This window comes from Argopecten irradians, chromosome 3 (genome assembly GCF_041381155.1).
Source record: "Argopecten irradians isolate NY chromosome 3, Ai_NY, whole genome shotgun sequence".
In the NCBI taxonomy this organism is placed as follows: Eukaryota; Metazoa; Mollusca; class Bivalvia; order Pectinida; family Pectinidae; genus Argopecten; species Argopecten irradians.
The window spans coordinates 10,142,836-10,162,068 of record NC_091136.1 but is presented as its reverse complement, the minus strand read 5'-3'; the positions used below and the strand labels follow the sequence as shown (position 1 = coordinate 10,162,068).

The 19,233-nt window shown below is 35.2% G+C and overlaps 1 protein-coding gene across 4 annotated transcripts in view; it reads left to right on the top strand.

Annotated features, from left to right (window-relative positions):
• LOC138317519 (hemicentin-1-like) overlaps window positions 1-19,233 on the top strand; it is a 56,578-nt gene that overhangs the window by 10,987 nt on the left and 26,358 nt on the right. The window contains exons 6-21 of one of the 4 annotated variants that reach the window (XM_069259253.1): window positions 1,428-1,721; window positions 3,749-4,057; window positions 4,398-4,721; window positions 4,980-5,261; window positions 8,593-8,907; window positions 9,370-9,657; window positions 10,641-10,919; window positions 11,839-12,147; window positions 12,598-12,870; window positions 13,125-13,418; window positions 14,405-14,707; window positions 15,107-15,385; window positions 15,769-16,041; window positions 16,610-16,906; window positions 17,261-17,545; window positions 17,734-18,039. In XM_069259253.1, the coding sequence (XP_069115354.1) occupies window positions 1,428-1,721; window positions 3,749-4,057; window positions 4,398-4,721; window positions 4,980-5,261; window positions 8,593-8,907; window positions 9,370-9,657; window positions 10,641-10,919; window positions 11,839-12,147; window positions 12,598-12,870; window positions 13,125-13,418; window positions 14,405-14,707; window positions 15,107-15,385; window positions 15,769-16,041; window positions 16,610-16,906; window positions 17,261-17,545; window positions 17,734-18,039 (4,710 nt within the window). The remainder of the gene's footprint in view (window positions 1-1,427; window positions 1,722-3,748; window positions 4,058-4,397; window positions 4,722-4,979; window positions 5,262-8,592; window positions 8,908-9,369; window positions 9,658-10,640; window positions 10,920-11,838; window positions 12,148-12,597; window positions 12,871-13,124; window positions 13,419-14,404; window positions 14,708-15,106; window positions 15,386-15,768; window positions 16,042-16,609; window positions 16,907-17,260; window positions 17,546-17,733; window positions 18,040-19,233) is intronic. The other 3 variants (XM_069259254.1, XM_069259255.1, XM_069259256.1) reach the window with 3 other exon arrangements.

Genomic DNA, 19,233 nt, shown 5'->3' with positions numbered 1-19,233 from the left:
GAACTTTTGCATGCTTAGCGTTTGTGCGTTTAGGTATTTCATGGTTAACAAACCGTAGTCGTGTGTCTTTGTTCTTGTGCATGTGTGTGTAGTTGTCATCTTCATCATCATCATCATCATCATCATCACCATCACATTCATCATCGTGTTCATCCCCCAAAACATTTTCATCTGCAGTCAACACAAAACATCTCTATTTATCTGTTTTAGTATCCATACAATGTATGTCAGTATCCTTACATTGCATTATAGTAGCCATACATTGTATTTAAGAATTTTCTAGTTAGTACATCATCATGTCGAGGCATATATAACTGAAAGTAGTTACGGATACTTATACATTGAACTACGATTGGTATTTTCAAATAATTAAATTCGTAAAAATGGAATTGACGTGCTTCATCAGCCTGTACTTTACCTCCGATGGAAGATCATAATTGAAGAAAGTAAAGAGGTGAGTTTAATTTAATTGATTTATGCGCAATGGAAGAACAAAGCTTGCTTTTTAAAGGATACGTAATCTATGAACTAATGTTCATAGGTAAAAAACAATCAAAATATACAAATTGAGGATGGGTGAACTTTGGAGATATCAAAAGGTTAGAAAATATTCAATACAGAACGTAGTTTTGAGAAGCTGGAGAGTATCATCATGGTTCCGTACAACATACCATCAATCTTTGGAGCCCAAAGCTGTTTAAACTACATCCAAAATCCAAAATGAAGCCCCTTTAGGTGAATCAATATTTAAACCATATGTATGATTAGCTAAATCAAAACCTGATGTATGGGTTGGTATAAGGACATTGTAAACCTGTCTTTCATTCGATGTTTGTCTAGTTTTTCTGGTGTATTTTATTTAAGAATTTGCGTCTTATATTTGTAACAATAAAGAGTTCAACTACATAAGAACTTTCAATAAATAAATACTACAGGAAAATTCTCAAAAAAAACCTCTTATGGATAAACATAGCAACCACTTGACACAAACTATTAAAAAATCGATGGAAGGTAAGCCTCATTGTGTTATCGGATAAATTTCTGGAACAATGTCAATATGATAATCAGTGGATGAATATTTAGAGATCAAGAGGAGATAATTTTTAAATACTGGTAAAACGTTTCCTTAATAAATATATGTATTTCCCTATGTTGTAAAATCATATAAGGGAGTGCCTATGTTTCAGAAACTCCAATGAATTAGAGAAGAACATTTTAAAATCTTACTGAAAAAGTCTAGACAAATAGAGTCAGCAGTATGACAAATGTACTTCCTTTTGATAAAGTCCAACTCTTACTAAGATGCGTTTTCTCAAAACAGCTTCAGCTGGAATTTAAGTCTTTCGTTTTGAAATTTAAGTTTAAAAAGATCACTGGGAAATGTCTTGCGGGAGTATGGAATATGATGTTTTGTAATGCTATTTCAGTGCCCCCTGGGCCTGTTGCCATCGACGGGTTTTCTACTCAGATAATCGAAGGTCAAACGATGAGCATAAATTGCACGTCACGTGGTGCTCTTCCACGTGCGAGCGTGCACTGGTACCTGCCCGATAACACCACGGACAGAAGTTTCTCCTCTCAGGAGAATCGTACCACCACATTAACTGTCAACACCCATGTCTACACGGGGGATTTCAAGGACAACGGAAAGACATTTACTTGCAACGCGTCTAACCTTGCGGGATCTGAGTATTTTACCACTCCTCCGATCACCGTCTATGGTATGAATATATTCTTGAACGACTCGTTTTATGATTTCGCAGCGTTATAAGCGGTTTGCTTCATAACCTAGTGAAAAGCTGTGTGTTCTGCATGTAATGAAACAAGTAGGCGAGAAGTTTAACTAAATTGATCTGTATGGTGTGGTTTGTAAAAATAAAAAAAGCGTGGACCTTATCACAGGTGGAGGAATGTGCAGCATGTGATATAGCAGGCTTTGGATAGTAATGGCCGTTCACTAGCAGATTCTTCTTTGTACCTTCATAAGGAGTGCCCATAAAGGCATGCTTAAATTACGCGTTAACATTTTAGGTAAAATCCTGAAACGAAGTATATTATACTTGTACGATACAATACACAATTCAGAAATATTCAATTCGAAAACGAATTTAATGCGTACATACGCCAACGCCTTATACATCTATACATATAAAAAATGCTAGAAACCAAAATACATGTTATAATACCTACAAAACAAATCACAATAAAGTTTTGTCCTTAATTCCATGTATACATTACACAGATTCCATAGTTACAGTGTCGTATTTGTTTTGTCTTTTCAATCTATTTAGATGCACAACACATTATTTGACTGAGATATATCTTATATACCTTACAGCAATTCTATCTGTTGTAATACCGCTTGTAGACTTCTTATACATGTAGAATCTGCTCTATTTTCTTTGTCTTTGTGTCTTACTTAGGTTATGGTAATGCTTTAATTATAAAGGAAATATTCTTTCAGGTTCATATTTTTTAGTTGTAGACGCATTGCACTTAATACAAAATGTACGTCGTTTGTTGTTTTTTTATGTGTTAAAGATTTTTCAGTCAAGTGTATTATACCAATGTACATACGAAGGGGTTGCAGTATCTAGTTTTTTAATATAATGTTAACAAACAGTATGGAGCATGCGTCAGATCGAAAAAATCGAATGTTTTCAGCTGTTGTTTGCCATTAGTTCTGTTATTTCACAAGTGTTTTCTTTATACACATGTTGCATTCACACCATACATTTATAATTATATGTAGTTCATATCTCAGTATCAGTATCACAGAAGGACCATGCTTATTTATTATCCTTGTATAGAAAGAACATATTAATTTTATTCCGTGAAGAACGTTTTCTTTTCTAAGCATTAACAGAAAATTACATACGTTTTACTAAGTACAGTGTATATTTTTTTAATAATGAAAAATAAACAATGTGAAAAAATACAATTCAAACGAATTAGACCTGTACAATACTTTTTGATATTATTTTAACTCACTCTTTTATAATTATATATATATATTTTTAAATATATGCTTATTGTCAATACATGCCTTAAGGTACCGAAGAATCCTAAGGTGACCAATGACCTAATGATATGGGTTTCCTTAATCTTCTTCTGACAATAAATTCTTTCTTAAGTTCTTTTTAAATGACAATTGGCGCCTATAGCCCACACAATATGTTTATTCTTGTTTTCATTAACCAACATAACATACAATGTTATATATATATATATATTATATATTAATTCTTGAAAACAAATAATACATAACATTTGAGTGTACAAACTTATTTGAAAAACACATTAAACAACTGATCAAATTTGAAATTTTAATCAATACAATATATCTAACCGATTTCAATACATAAGGTTTAATGTCAATACATTTAATATTTAATTAAATGATTTTGTTAAAACGATTAGATTAAAGGCGAAGCCTAGATCATCTTTCCACAGCCTTGCATGCTTTTAGCTTTTAGCCAGTATGCTTTTATCTCTTTAACTCACACCTTGGGGAATCCAAAGTCTTTATGATATTTATGTTATCTTTTTCAAATTAAATTGTAAAGCCCATATTATATATTTTATCCAAATTACAAGAATTTCCAGATACACAGGGGCGTGCTGTGTTAAACGCTTTAAAGCACGGTTTATGCTCTGAACTATGGACTTTTGCAACATCTGAAATTTTGTTAAGAGCTTTTGGCATAAAGCTGCATGGCATTTGTGTGTATTTTTGACCAACTTCTAGTCCAGCCTCAGGCGGTACTTATGACTGGGCCAAACGTTGCCTACCAGGGGATCGCAGTCAACTATACCTGTGAAACTCCAGAGTCTTTGCCCGCCTCCAACTTGCATTGGCACGGGTTCTCGACGGATGTCGTACAGCAGTATTTCCCATCAACGATATCGGCAAATATCGATGGTACCTTTAAGACTGTAACGGGAATGACCATTTTACCAAACGCTGCCAATAACATCCTGAATATTACTTGTGAAGCCCGACACAGTTCCACAACGACATACTCATTGCAGAACTCAATTATCGTTACCGTACACAGTAAGTAATATCAGAGCCTAAATGACGTGACAACAAAAGTATTCGAAAACAAAACCTGCAGATAGAACTAAATAGCATTTTTACCATACTTACTATGATATTTATTGTTTTTATCAATAGAAAAAGTTCTGTTTACAGTATACTAATGTTTGATATATTTATAAACTATAATCATTATTTAGAAGGTCATGAAAACATCTCATAAAAGTATTTGATCTATTTTAAGATAACTATTGTTTTGTCCTATATGCAAATTATATGACTGAAACGTTTAGTTTCTCTACTTTGTTGTACAGTGTATTTTGATACATGTTAGAATATATTAATTTCTATTTTGTAGTGAGACCAGCCGTTACTCTGACAACTGCCTCCACTGAAAACGTTCGGATCACTTCTGATTATTCCATCGATTATACCGTACTATCCACTATAACCTATAACGTCACGTGGTGGCATGAATCTCCCGTGGGATCTGGAATCATATCACAGGTGATACATGATGGCATAAAATACTTCATCTTTCTACGATCTGCCACAGTAACCACACTGACCATCCGGAATTATCAGACCACAGACGATGGCGGTTATTATACTACAGCAGCAAACCATGCAGGACTGTCTGCGATACCAATCGGCAGCAATGTAGCACAGACTACAGGTTATGGTAGGTCTTTATATATATTTATTATCAAATTCATCATATTAATGTTATTGAATTTGCTCTTCATAATGTTGTGTTTCGTTAAGACTCCTTTGTAAGCAGTGTTAAGACTCCCTTGTAAGCAGTGTAGGAAATGATAATGTTTTCATGGTTTTATTTTGGTATGCATGTGATCAAGCAGAATATAGAACTTGAACTAAAATGTACACAATTGAAGGAATGTTACATCGTAAAGAATAAACATTTTTCCCCTTTCCACAGCTATACCTAGCACCCCGGAGATAATTACATTCAACTCTTTTCCGATGGAGAATTCACTTGTGTTAATGAACTGTACCTCCAGTGGTGGGGTTCCAAGTGCCGAGATTATATGGCACCGCAACAACAGGGAAGTAGACAGGTCGTACACAACCGGAAATAGCGTCACCTACAACTCGTATACCCATCAGGCCACGTTTTCCGATAAAGGTGCAACTTTCAAATGTGAGGCGAGCAACCTCTTTGGAAACGCTTCAGCCGCACGCACATTTGTCGATGTGTATGGTAAGATATGCTTTACAGTGTATTTAATGTGTCTATTACTAACTGCTTATTTTTGTTTTATTTGCTTTGTTAACATTTTTTCGTTTTATTTTACTTTTTTTTTCATTTTGAACAGTGAACAGACATCTATCAATACTTATCCTCTCAATTTAACTATTTGATTGGGTTTAATTTCAATTTTATTTTACCAAACCAATATTATTACAGAGTTTTTTTTCTGTAAAGAATATACGACTGGCAATACCGTAAAATACCCCCAATTTGTTTGTTAAAATGTTTGTTTACTATTTATTTCAAAGTGATTACTTTATCAATTATAGATAGTAAAGGAATCGGAGAATGGTTGTCGAAAATTTGTTGACTTTCCCTAAAGAAATCAGAATGGAGATTTTTGAATGCGACATATCATGTTGTGTCCATATTTCCGAGTCAATGCACATTTTCCAGTTCCTTTGCAAATCTGTTTGTTTTATATAATGTTTACCTTATGTCTTGTAAACAAACTTTCGTTCAAAGTAATAATTCAATGTGATTTTAATTTATAACGTATTTCACACCTGATTAAGTATCTGATAACCAACGATATTTGATATAAACTTTTGGTGTATGATTCAATTATCTTCTAACTAAACTACAATCACATTAATTCTCATCTTGCTATAGATGGATATCATCATACTAAATCATGATGAGCATGTAACTGTCAAATGTATGTAAACGATATAATGAAATAATTATAGAAAAAAATTGAGTTATGTCCCCAAATAAGGTTAAAATAAAAAGGAATTTTAATTGAATCCATAAGAGCCTCATTGAAGCTAGTTAAATATCTTCGTTACAGTAACCGACTCTTCGAGTTGACGTGGTAGCTCTATTCATACGTATTTGTTTGTGTTGTATTTTCTTTTACAGTACATGTATATCAAAATACTGAATTCTATCTACCGTTGTCCTGTATCGAAGTATTCTTTTGCTGCAGCTCATAATACAAGGATATGAATAACTTAAAGCATGAAAAACCTCTCTGACACTGATCTATCTATGTATATGAGTATTACAATATATGTGTGTCGTGTGTGTGTATACGTGTTTATTTATATATTTATATATATATATATATATATATTACGTTCGTATGTGTGTAAAGTAATTATGTAGCACACATATATGTACATGATCATTTGTCAATAAACGCTACAAAAAGTTCTAATTTTAGTTTTTATTTATTATTTTCTATTGATGATGATATCCTTTACTTATTAATTATTTATTTTGTGCACCTTTCAATGAGGAAAAACGTGATTTTTGGTGCCTATTATAGTTTATTTGAAGACCTAGCAGATCGCACATAAAGCGGGGAGTGTCTGAAGTAACGCCAACGGGTAAATATATCATTTATGTGCTTTTAGGGGGTGATCTCTTTTTTTTTATCTTTTTGTATAGTGAATATGGCTCTTTTTTATTTAGTATCGTCAATATGGTTATTTTTTTGTTTCGTAAATATGGCTGTCAATGATAGATGCATATGGTTGGCTTAGTATTGACAGCCGATACATTTGTCTATATTAACGCTTTCTTATTTTATTTTCTAACAATTGTTTGATTTATTGACAACTGATACATTTACTTTGTTTTACTTTAGATGTATATTATCACAGGAAGTGGCTTTTGCCATCGGGTGAGTACATGGAAGAATTGAAGCACAATTAAAAAAATTAGTAGCAATATTTCAAGCACTTGTCTTTTTGACATACATATTGTAATGCTATTAGGATAAATATGGTTTAAAGTTTTTAAACTTAAATCTCCTTAGACTTATAAAAACGAATATTATAAGTATTGAAATAATATTAACAAAAGAAGGGGATCGATATTGTTTTTATGTTAAATATTTCAGTTGTCAATATTCCAATCTTTCATTTGTATTCTACATTTACCGCTTTAAATATTGTGTTTTTATTATGTATTCATTGTATTATTATAATTTTCAAAATACTATTTGAAAGTTTAAACAATTAATAAATGCTTTATTATTTTCATTAATTATTAAGTTAGAAATGGAAGTAAATTAAATGAAGTTTTAAAAAATGATAGTGGATATGAATGCTTTCCTTGTAGTACAGCACTCTTTATCTCTTTTTTTTCAGGTGTACACCTTCATATGATGCATCAGAGAAATTATAGGGGAGATAACTCATATCAAATACAGGTGCTGACAACCTTCCATTGTAGTTATAATTAGACGTTTAGGAGTTGACCGTTGCATGTTGGTGTTGAACGCTATTTTGCACGTTATGATTTTTCTTTGGTTGCTATATGAGTTAGTGTTGTTGAATATGATTCGCAAACTGCATTTCACACTGCTTTATGACAATAGAAAAGAATCGCCTATACAATGACATCATTGAATATGGACATGTAATATAAACTGTTTATATACACAAATAAATATAAACTAGGGCTTGAAGTAATTTTAATATTCTATAAACCTATCGTAACAGCTTATAAAGGGCTCTCGAAGGGGTTTCACGCACCTCACAGGGAAATAATTGCGATACTGCAACGGCTTTAGAAATGAAACATGAATTAATCATCGCTATGCATGTAAACCTGACGCTTGGAAATTTGCATATGTAAATTATATTGCAGGGAATCGCTGGGATAATGTGTAGCTGTAGTTTTTTTCCATAATACATGACACAGGATATTTGTTTCGTAAAAAAATATACACATCATCATTCTTCTTGTCACAAATGAGTATAATTTTCATCTATTGATTGTATGTTTATTGTATATGTCAATCTTGTAAATACATTGTATATAACTGTATATATCTATACAATGTAGTTACAATAAATATATATATAAACTTTTGTTAAGTGTTGTATGTTCTATTGGATGATATATATTGGTATAACAATTTAACATCAGCTATAAACAACAGTAACTGATATAAAAATGCTATATATGCTCCGCTCTGCTTCTACTCACGTTTCTCCACCGATTAATACGCATCCGAATAATAACCAGAACATCCTCAGACGAGAAAAATAACACACTAATAAAATATAAGTTTGCCGTTACACGAGTTTTATAGTTTTAGATAGACGTGTTTTCTCTGAGAAAATGTAATGTTTTGAGTATCTGTTTTATATAGATATAGACCAAATGGTTTTAAACATCGTCCAGGCAATTTAGATAAATAATACAAATATATATATTGTATATTAAAAAATCGATGTATACTTCATTTCTTCTGCATCAATGTTTTCATATTTCTATAAACACTGTTTATTCATGAGATGTTTTAATTGGTGTACTGTTCTTACAGTGGCGCCCTCTTCTACTCCTACAATAACTGGAGCTAATGCCTTATGGGAGAGTCACACATATTATTTCATATGTACCACAAGTGCCAACAATCCGGCAGCCACGATTTCATGGACATTTGGAGGCGAAAATGTGACGTCAGAAGCCATAAGTACACAACAACAAAATTCACAAAAGCCTGGGACTTTTGATACCAATTCCAATTTGACACTTATCATCGAGAAAGAAGATGTTGGGAAAGTTCTGACCTGCTACGTTAACCACGTAACCCAACCTGGAGCACCACTATCCTCCAACCATCCCCTAACGGTCTACCGTATGTTGATTATATATCCATAATATATACAATCTAAAATTAGTTTACTTATGAAGGTCTGGTCTATTGAGCTTTTCCATCTTTAAATTTGATGAAATGTCTTTTGAGTTATAATACGTTTAACAAATCAAGGGTGGATCCGATGCTATCTTAGTGGTATTGTGAAGTCATATCAAGTTATATTATTATTAGTCACCCTATCCAAATTAAATCATACCGTAAAATGATATTTACAAAAATGATATGACTGTTCAGAGATATCTCTTAAATATGATATCTTCTTAACGATAGATATCAAATTATTGTATGATGAAAATAATAAAATTTAATACAAATAACGAATTTTCAAGCTGAATGTCAGAACAAAAACATTCAGTGAACGGTTAAGGAATTCGGAGAAAACACAAACTGCCTGGTCTTTTGATATTTTGATTGATGGATAAGTAATGATTTATTTTTCAGTTATCCCAACAGCGTATATAGCGGAACAGAACCCCGTGGCTGAGATAGGAACAAATCACGCCATCACATGTAACGTCGATACGGTCCTGACGGCCACAGTCACGTGGTACAAATCCGAAACTACCGGAAATACACAATTACAAAACGGGCTGCTGAACTACGTAATAGGAGAAAGGAGTCTGATATTCTCATCAGTACTGTTACAACATGAGGGGAACTACATGTGTATGGCTTCTAATGCCGCTGGGTCCTCTCCCATCAGTTCCTCAGTTTACTTCACAGTATACCGTAAGTTTATTTCTTCATTGACGCCAATAAAATGTAAGATGTAAGCAAGGACGTATATGAGAAGGATAATACACACTGGGTTTTGGGGAAGTCCAAGGCAGGCGCTTTTGTGTTTGTGCACTGACCGTGACGTTGGGCGATGACTGATTTTCTTTTGAAATCCGCCGGTGCAGCCTTCGATGTAGCTTGCGGATGCGAGGGTTACCGTCCTACTTTCTGAAGCGGGCCGTCATTTCATGAGCTGTCGTATTTTTTTAACGAAAATTTAAGACATATCCTCTACATCTTCCGTCCTTAAAGCAAGTAATAAACGTTGTGAAATTATATAAACTTTACATAAGTGTTCCGTTTGCATAGGCGTCTCGCGTGGTGTTTAGTCATGTAAATAGACAGTCACGAATCCTTCTCACTTATAAATCCTTGATGTAAGTTACAAATACAAAAGTTGTATATCATAGTTTACAGTTGTAATAACGTCCTATCAACATTTTGGACTGCCTTCCTGTTATGAGCTGCGCATACATGTGACGCACGTGTTTTACGTAACTGTGGCTTCTCGTAATAGTCGGGGCTCTGCTTAATGTTTCTGGCATTTATGTCACTAAACAATAGATCAGTAAGTTTCAATGGACATAAAACAACAGTAGTCCGGAGATATATCTACTGATGGCATAAAACGTTCCTTACAATGGTGAGCACTAAGCCGACCCACACTAGAAAGGCAGATATTCTTTAAGAGGCATATCATATATAATCCAAAGTTCGGTCTCATCTTACTACCGCGTGTCAAGAAGAGAATATTTCACTTTCTACCAAAAGGGTTGAAATTTGTGGATAATAAATTTCCTTGGTAAGCACATCTCTTGCAGAAATAAAGGATGTAGTTTTCAAGTAATGGGGATTGGAAGACTTTTATTTATCCATAAGTTATCATGTATGTGCTATATCAAATGAAATGCATATATACAAATCATTGGTTGCAGAATTACCAGGAGTGCCCAACGTTGTGTTTCCCTCAACAGCAGTTGAAGGACAGCCAACCGTTATCAATGCCACATCGTTCGGGGGCTACCCTGCCCCTGCCCTGACGTGGGAAAGAAATGGTACCGTAGTGGACGATACCTACACAGCTGTCGGTACTGTTACATACAACAGCTATGTGTTTAACCCTACCTTAGCGGACATACAAGTGCCGTTCAAAGTCAACGCTTTTAACGCATATGGAGTGTATAGTGCGTCAAGGACCTTCACCGATGTCTTTGGTAAATACAGTTTTGTTGATAAATTCGGATATAACGTTAATAGTGATGATAATATGACAATTGTTTCTGTTGGAAAAGCGTGCTATTATACAGTTGTTGACTGGGGTTGAGGGCAACAGATAATTTGTTGAACCGAAAACAAAATGTTGCCCGATGCCGAAGGCCGAAGGCAACAGTTTGTGTAAGGGTCCAACAAATCATTTGTTGTCCGAAAACCCAGTCGATAACTGTTTTGTTTCATTGGACCGCTCGCGGAACAGTTCATTTGTTGGCATTTTTGTCAATGGAGTGTATATAGAAACTATTTTATATGGGTATAACTATCTTTGTTATAACCTGACTCTGTTACATGATTTATGTAGTGTTAACTGTTGTCGTCATCATCCCATGTGAATGTTGCTGACCTATGACCTATCGCCAGGTGTGCTACAGTAACGGTGCTACATAATACTGTTGCTTGTGCCAAGTTCTCCGCAGTAATCTCTAGGGCTCATCATTCATGCGTACGGATACTTACTTGTTTGCTTTGACTGCTCATGAAAATAGCATGTTAATGATTTCCATTTTTATTGACAACACTAATTAGGGTGTCGGTTAATAAATTATTTCAACAGTATTTTCGGAATAGTCAAATAAATGACCCGAGGTAGCAGTGAAGTCCTAAGAGATATTTTACACTAAATCTTTACCTTTGGTTTCGGACAAAAGTTCCTTGGGTTTTCCGTCCTACCTCGGGTCAAACATTACACGGTGCATAGTATCTGTAATGTGCACACTTGTATTACTTGTAGATACTTTTTATAATTTCAAATGTGAAAAATTTGACTAAATATACAAGGGACGTAGTTCTAACTTTTGGATAATTGCTTGTTACTGATTTCGAGATAACAAGATATAACTATGTATTGTTCCATTACAGCCCCCGCCACGGCCCCAGCTATACAGGGGAACATCGTGGCATTTGAAGGAACACCTATCACGTACCAATGCTTCTCCGCGAGGGCGCGGCCTGCTCCGGCCTTATATTGGCGCTTTGGTGCAACGGATATGACGTCACAGGCAACACAGTCAACAGTCAATAACTACGACCTAGTCACGGTTCATACGACTTCTAATCTGACCATTACACCTGTAGCTGAAGACGTTAATAAAAATCTGACATGTTATCTACACCAACCCAATGGACGTAGCTCCAACTTGTCCGTCATACTGAGTCTACAGATTTATCGTGAGTTACTTCCCTTTCAAATCTTCGCTTCACAGTCACATGCATTTGACTAATAATTGAATCTTGATAATGATTATCAATGAGATTTTGTCTTAGACAAGTCATTTACAAATAAAGATGAATGAATTGATCAAATCACAAACTCTTTTTTTTTATTACCAAATTTCAACTCTAATACCGTTTTATATTCTAATGAGAAAACGTTGTAACAATTAGGGGCCGCAATGGCTAACTTTAGGTGTAATATATTCCACCAGGCCTTCATGGTTGGGTTTCGAATCTAAAGTTGAAGAGTTGCCAGGTAACATTTATTTACAAACTTTTGAAGTTATTTACACGAAATGCGTTTTAGATTTGTTGAAGATAATATATAATCATCGCAAGAGAGACATGCAACAGCATTGATATTTTAGACATACTGATAATATATTTATGATAATATACTTGCAGTGAAACCCCGTGTTACCTTGGAGACCGGTAACACCAACGTTAGGATAGGAACTGACAAAACTCTCCGATGCATTTCTATCTCAGCATTGGATGTAACAGTCACGTGGTTTGTAGACAACACCCAAATAAGTCCTTCCACTGCTTACATCATGGTCAGAGAAAACCTTACCATTATTGACTTTGAACCGGAAGATAACGGGGCGTACTCATGTATAAGTCAGAACGAGGCTGGGTATTCCAACCAATCGAGACAAGTGGTTTTGACTGCTTATGGTATGTATAGAACATAAAAAAGAATGTACAAAATATAAATATTACTTTTAGACTAAGACTTTAGCTAAACCTTCGAAGAGTACTCTCTACTACACCTAAATAAATATTACATGTAAAGGAAACGTACTTTCTAGTATCTTTTTATAGCATTTTAAGCTCTTTTGTAAAAGAGCAATTTCTGACGAATTTCTGTTTGTGAGGTGAGCTTCCAAATATCACGTTGATAGATAACGTGTCATTTTATATTCTTACAGCACCTCCTGGTTTGCCTATGATAACCAGGGCCCCGACATCCATTCCAACCGAGAACAGTGTGGTATCTCTGACCTGTAGGACAAGTAACGGCGTCCCTGCCCCCAACGTGACGTGGACGAAGAATGGTGCTCCAGTATTTAACAGTATCACCACCACCGTCACGGACACATTCGTCAACAGTACACTGACCTTCGTCGCCAATTACGTCACAGATACGGCAGCTGTATTTCTCTGTACGACCATGAATGAATTCGGCACTCAGTCCGCTTCCCACACAATTCCTCAAGTTTACGGTATGATGCTTCTATTTAGTGTTCCCACTCATTCTAAAGTGGCCCCACTAGTCGTGAATATCTGCATGTGAATGGTGGTTGGTAGTGAATGTTAGACAACCTACCACTGGCTTTCTACAGCTCAGTGGTTCAAATATCTAACCACCTTCAATTATCTCTCCACTTCTATGTCACGGTGGTCAATTAGTGGTTAATGTGTTTGATGACGTATACTGACTGATATCGTCAAATGTATTTTTACTTTTACCGATGAAAGTTGACCTAATCAGCCCTCAACGTAAACCCCGGTAAAGGAGACATGTGCATATCATTTGAATTCAGGCATAATGAAACAAGTCATGTTAACTTTATTTAACTTACAAGGTTAAAAATATATTATCTGAATTACCCATAACCTACATCAATAGGCTTGTCGTTGATTTATTTTTAAAACAGTCTGATGGTCTCTTTGCTCATTGTCCGTAACATTACGATTTTACGCAAATTCTTTACATCCAATAATGTCTATTCATATCATGCTCTATCATTTCCATTGACACATCCATTGTCATTCTTACAAAACATATAATTAACATTTGTGGAACAGGTGTGCTATTCATTAACCTCTCTTTGACTAATTAACAAAAATTAGTTAATCTAACTGGTACACTAAAATACAGCTAATGTGTCTTTGCAAATAGTACGTAACAATACAACAAATAAACTTAATCAAAAGGCATTGCACAGAAATATGGCAAAAGGTTATTCTGAACAATAAAGCTTTGTTTCCATGTATGTGATATTTATTAAATTATTAAATCAAATTATTGAGCTAAATCATCTGGAGTAACCTTAGTATCTTTCACATTAACAAATTCAGATAGATGGGAAGTTTAAGTCAACATTAGAACGTATACAATTTTCCATTGATAATCTTTTTTATATCAAAACAGATATTGTTGAATTGAAGCATTGCAAAGAGTTGTTGACCCTTTTGTCTATTATAGTTCTTCCAACACAAGGGGGCACCATCCTCCAAGGAAATGCGACATTGTACGAAGGATTTGTAAGTCAGTTTTACTGTGAACACCCCAGGACACACCCAACTGCTTCCATTACCTGGATTCTTGGCCAGGAGATTCTGGTTGGTCAGACACAGTATGGTCAGAACGCCGACGGAACTGGGAGGGTTTATTCAAACCTGAGCCACGAAGCTCGGTATTCTGACACCGGTAATCTGAATCTAGTCTGCCGCGTTACCCATACCACTGGAGTGTCCATCAACAAGACACTACAGCTTTACGGATTCGGTATGTATAATCACTGTATACCATCGGTAGCATACTGTCACAATAGTTGTTTTTAGCAAGGCCTTTATTTCTAAATATCTCTTGTTAAATTCGCGTTCCATTCCAAATATCGATACCCTTCTCAACTCTATTCTTCGATAGAACCACCAAGAAAGGTACTTTAATCCTTAAATATCTCTTGTTGAATTATTCGAAATGAGGTTATATTTGTGAACGATGTACACGTTTTACTGTTACAAAAATGAAGTAAACAAATATTATTTTCTGTTACATTTTCCGACTGTTTCCCTTGATTTTAAAACCCTCAATAGTGCTTTAATTTACTGCATTACTTAACATTTCACACTCTTAAAAGCAATAAATTTCTTTAAGAGAGCATTTTTTTTCTTTACTTTCTAGCCAAGCCAAGAGTTTCGATCCCGAATCCTTCAGTATTAGTAGCGAAGGGGTCATCCCAGGTGCTCCATTGTGCTGTTGTGTCCGAGCTTGGAGTAATGGTGAACTGGTTTAGGGCTGGGACAGGAGCCAGGCTGACTTCCAATGATCTCTATATTTTCAATGGACCAAACGTTACCATCAAGGCCGCGAGGGTTAGTGACGAGGGTGGATATTACTGCATGGCCAGAAATACTGCTGGCAACTCAACTTATAGTAACACGGTCATGGTAACTGTGTTTGGTAAGTGGTCTCGTCTCTGTATGTAGATGACAGGTACCGGATGCCTGGTCTAGAAAGCATTGTTACTTTGCAAAACTTATTGGAATGAGAATTGATTAGTCTGACGCAAAATAAACAATGAAAGTATCATTCCACTAATTTGAAAATGTTGCATTTTTGTTGACAACAATATATTAGCAATTTCGAAACAAACATATTTCTAGATATATACAAATTGAATTCCGGCCAAATGTTATATGTTTGTATCCGAAGTACCAAAGATGAATGCAAACGCAAAGATATTACAGACATTGCAAAAAAATAAAATAAAAAAATTATGGATGGTTAGTGATTAATGTTTGTTAATTAATCGCCAGGTTTTATAAAAAAATATTTCCTTTCAGCTAACCCCACCAAACCAGTAATCACAGGTCTACATGAAGCTGTACTAGAGAACATGGTAATAACGATAAATTGTACTGCAACAGACGGATACCCACTTCCGGTGATCACGTGGTATCGGGACGGAATTCGGGTATTGACGGCTCCTGCCGGTCTACACAGTTCTTACACTTTCCAAGTTGGATTCAGCGACCGTGAAGCATTTTACACATGTACGGCGACGAATACCTATAACAGCGCGACCTCTGACCCCACAAAAATACCCGATGTATATTGTAAGTAATATAGCTTTCACATTTATCTCTTAATCTGCCGAAATCCACTCTTGAACACCATTACATTTCTGCTTGTATTATTTAGTCATGTATCTATATAGATATATACTGCATACCCTATAGTGCAAGATGTCTGCTAATATTTAGTGCACTGCCAATTCCCCTTTTGTTCACTGCTTCAATAGACTATGGACATATCACCTTTAAAACCTGTCAACATTCCTATATTTGACTGACAATAGACTTTAAAAAATTCATTGAAATTCAAATATAAAGGTTTGAGGTACAGAATAAAAAAGAAAGTATCTGCTATTCACCAATAAGCCCGGTGATGACTAAAAATAAGCTACTGACAATGAAATTAATCATGTCATACTTTTGCCATTTTTTTCTACCGGTCATTTGGGCTTATTGCGAGTCAAATGCAGTAAACACATCAATTTTGAAATATATACATATATAATATTAAAGTGTTTTTTCAATACTTCTGACTGTCGAATTAAAACAGAGTTATGTCGGATGTTGACGGGTAGTTACTAACACCTACAATAACCCGCTTCAATTCCAGTACTTCCATCTGGGGTATCCCTGACTGGCCCGGCGGAGGTGTACGAGACCAAAATGTCCGTGTTCTTGTGTACCGTCAACCGCGTGTCACCGAATCCATCGTTCAGCTGGCGCGTCGGAGCAGACGTTGTGAGTTCCACTTTTAATATCACTACGACTCCGGCGAACACTTTAGGGATATCGTCGTACTTTTCACACATTTTTGTCGCCAGTGATATGGGGAAGAACATTTCATGTGATGTTACTCAGTTGGAGACAAACACAGTGGTGACAAGGTCGAAAGCCGTAATACTGCACTGTGAGTATTGTTGATTTCATTATTATATATATGATTCAACTTCACGCATTTAGTGAGTATTCTTATCTGGTTGCTTCAATATTGTATTAACCCCAAAAAATGAATTCAATGCTCGTTCTCACCTTTCTCAAGTGAATTTCGTGAAACATTGGTCAAACTGTTATATTTCCGGTAAAATGATTGAATGCACTCATAACTTTATACTGACACTGATTTTAATGCGAAATGCGAAGGGTTGGCATCAGGTATTTTCATAAGACATTGTGGACGTATTTTTTTTTATTAATTCTTCATATGTGTGCATCAATGTGTGCATCACACATGTGTTAAACGAATGCGGTGTATTCTTTCTAGTGCTTCCAACGGTTCTTAATGCGGCTCAGAATCTAAATGTGGAACTATACACCAATCCTACAGTCACATGCGTTGTTTCGTCGACGGAATCAGATTACAACGTTATTTGGTACAAGGACGGCGCAGAACTAGACATTGGAGGAAGTTTAGGGAAATTCTCGACAACGAAGACCGCTTTGACTATCACCTCCTTCCAAGTTACCGATTCAGGCCTGTACACGTGTAGGGTCTCGCATCAGGGAGGGAGCTCTGGCATGAGTCAGCCAACCAATTTAACTGGCTTTGGTGAGTTTACAATCGCATACTGGATAATTTAAAAAAAAAAAAAAAAAAAAAATCTGTAATTGGCAGAACCGTGTTATGAAGAGTCGAAATTCTATCAATCCTTTCCCGTAAATTACAAAAATTTTAAGTTATTGCTTCTGCGATTTTTAAATATGTTTCTAGCACTTTGTGACTTTTTCATTTTTCAGAATACCCGTTGAAGCCCTTTATTACATCGAGCCACGTTAGTCGGATAGTTACAGAAGGAGATACTTTAATGTTAAACTGTAGTACGACCGGAGGTGTACCAGTTCCCTCCCTAGTCTGGAAGCGTGGCACGTCTGATGTGGTCGTAGACGCTTCGTCTACCTCCTCTCAGGACCAATCAAACAACCTGGTCTACAATGAATACGCCTCTGTTGTCTCATTCAGTGACAATAGTTCGGTTTACATCTGCGAGGCGAATAATCCTCATCTTAAAGTCACTTCAATTTTCGCCCTGCTAGATGTCTATGGTAAGGAAATGACATCTTCAAATTTCAATCTGCATGATTACCGTTTTAGTTATAGACTGGTTTGAGGTTGAGGTTAGCACGAATTTTTATGCTGCTAGCTGGCTTGATATGACTGTGGAAATAACATGGACGAGAAGGCGGTAGGCTTTAATAAAAAAATAGTGTTAAGTATAATATAAAAAAATTGTGAAATTACGATAATGAATAGACATCTGAGTTATGATTAATGTGAATATGATTGTCAGCTAGTTCATTTATCTCAGACCGAACGTGAGGTTTACGTGGTAAGCTGAATATCATTATAATGAGTATCATTGTAAGTTATTGTAATATTCCAACACACAGATGACAAGAACACAACAGAGAAATTTTTTATGCTTTAACATTGCTTAATCCTTATCCTACAGTAGAAATTAAACGGTCGGAGAACTTTTACTAGAGTGATCAATAACGTTTGTGACTCGAAGGTACACTACCCTTGTTATTAATTGCATCATATACATATAGATTTTATGTTGCAATTAGTACCTAGCCATGAGACATATTAGGTGATTTTAATATCGTGCACGCTGTCCTTCTGACTCGTTGTATGTATCCGTCTTTATTTGACTTGTATAAAACCAATGTATCAATTATTAACAATCGAGAGATGGACATGAAAGCATTACATTGGTTTAGATCCATGCAAAGCAAATTATCATGAAACATCTACACCGTTTTTTCTAGTGATGTTTTAGCGGAATTTATAAACATACCCCAAGTAGTTCCTTTATAGTCGTTATTGGGCCACATAAATCAAATATGTCATACATTTTATTGAAAGATCATAGTCAGTTTATATGCTCATCAACATTTTTTTTCATTTGCTCTTTTTTCTCATATTTGTTTGCTGTATGTTATTTGTTTCATTTGTTTGCTTTAAATGTAGTATTAGTTGTGCTAAGCTGGTGAAAGGCCGTTAACCTGTCACGCGTCTTATCAATCGTTAAACAAAAACGACTTCTAACCTTTTAATGATTTCAGGACTCTATCTGTGATTCAAAGTAATTGAATATCTATTCGTTTCTAAATCAATAATGTGTGCGTAAGAATAAACTATATGAAATAGAACAGGATCTTTATTAACCAACACAAACTAACTTGATTTTGAAGTTTGTTTGTTGAGGTAAAGGTATTTTGTTACATTATAGGTAT